Source organism: Babylonia areolata, chromosome 3 (genome assembly GCF_041734735.1).
Source record: "Babylonia areolata isolate BAREFJ2019XMU chromosome 3, ASM4173473v1, whole genome shotgun sequence".
Classification (NCBI taxonomy): Eukaryota; Metazoa; Mollusca; class Gastropoda; order Neogastropoda; family Buccinidae; genus Babylonia; species Babylonia areolata.
In genome coordinates this window covers 3,064,860-3,065,999 of record NC_134878.1, presented here as the reverse complement: position 1 = coordinate 3,065,999, position 1,140 = coordinate 3,064,860, and the positions used below count along the sequence as shown (strand labels likewise).

Here is a 1,140-nt window from a genome sequence, read left to right as displayed (position 1 = left end):
TAAAATTTCATGTTTTGGCATTATTCAGAATGGAGAGATGGAGACGATGAGCCATTCAACCACATCTCATTCTTTGCATTCGATGTCTTTTTGTCTATATGCTGTGTGAATTAGTACAATGACTGATCATTGGACGAAGTAAAATGACGCCTTTTTCTTTGTCGTAAGTCATACGTTTTGCGTGATCATGACGAAATAATTTTGTGTGTGATCTTTTACGATAAAAACAAACAAAAAACCCCCAATAAAACAGTAATAGTAATGGAAGTAGTAGAAGTAGTAATGATAATAATAGTAATAATAATAACAATAGCAATAATAATAATAGAAACAACAATAACAACAACGATACTGGCATTAATAACAAAATGTAAATCTTTTATTTCTTTCACACAGTTAAGTTGCCATGGAGAGAGAAGAGCGTTAAACTGTGAACTGGCCCCATGTATCTACAATCTCGAGATGTATCTACAAGGCGAGAAGGATCTACAAGGCGAGAAGGATCTGAGAGTACTGATGGGCCAGGAACTCAAGTTCAGACAGCACATTGAGACACAAGTCAACAAGACCAACAGGATCTTAGGGCTGATCAGAAGGTCATACCAGTACCAAGACATGGACACAGTGAGACAGCTCTTCGTTGCACTGATACGCCCTCACCTGGAATTTGCCAATGTTGCGTGGTCACCCCGCTGCCAGAAAGACAAAGACCTCATCGAGGGTGTTCTCAGGACAGCAACAAAAATGGTCCCCGGGCTGGCAAACAGTACATATGAGGAGCGCCTAGCCAGAATGAAAATACTCAGCATGCAGTACCGTAGGGACAGAAGAGACATGATTGAGGCCTACAAGTTTACTCATTGACTGTATCAAGTGGAAAGCCCCCTGGTCCTAGAAAACAGTGACAGACAGACCCGTGGGCATAACCTGAGGCTCAAGAAGAGGCCATGCAACGGACAAATGTGCCAGCATTACTTCTCCTTCCGGGTAGTGAACCCGTGGAACGCCCTACCAGATTCTGTGGTCAGTGCCCCCTCTCTCAACGCTTTCAAAGCTAGGCTGGACAATCACTGGGCAGACCGCATATACAAATTGCGGTAAAAGGAAAAAGAAACAAGAAAAAGTGTATTGGACGTTTGT

The 1,140-nt window shown here is 42.5% G+C and overlaps 1 protein-coding gene across 1 annotated transcript; it reads left to right on the top strand.

Moving 5' to 3' along the window:
* The first annotated feature begins 462 nt into the window (after positions 1-462).
* Positions 463-864, top strand: LOC143280229 (uncharacterized). Its single transcript, XM_076584861.1, has one exon. The coding sequence runs from the start codon at positions 463-465 to the stop codon at positions 862-864; it is 402 nt and encodes a 133-aa protein (XP_076440976.1).
* Positions 865-1,140: the final 276 nt, after the last annotated feature.

Excerpts from the sequence above, each read along its gene's own strand:
- LOC143280229 (XM_076584861.1), top strand. The coding sequence starts at position 463 with ATGTATCTACAAGGCGAGAAGGATCTACAAGGCGAGAAGGATCTGAGA.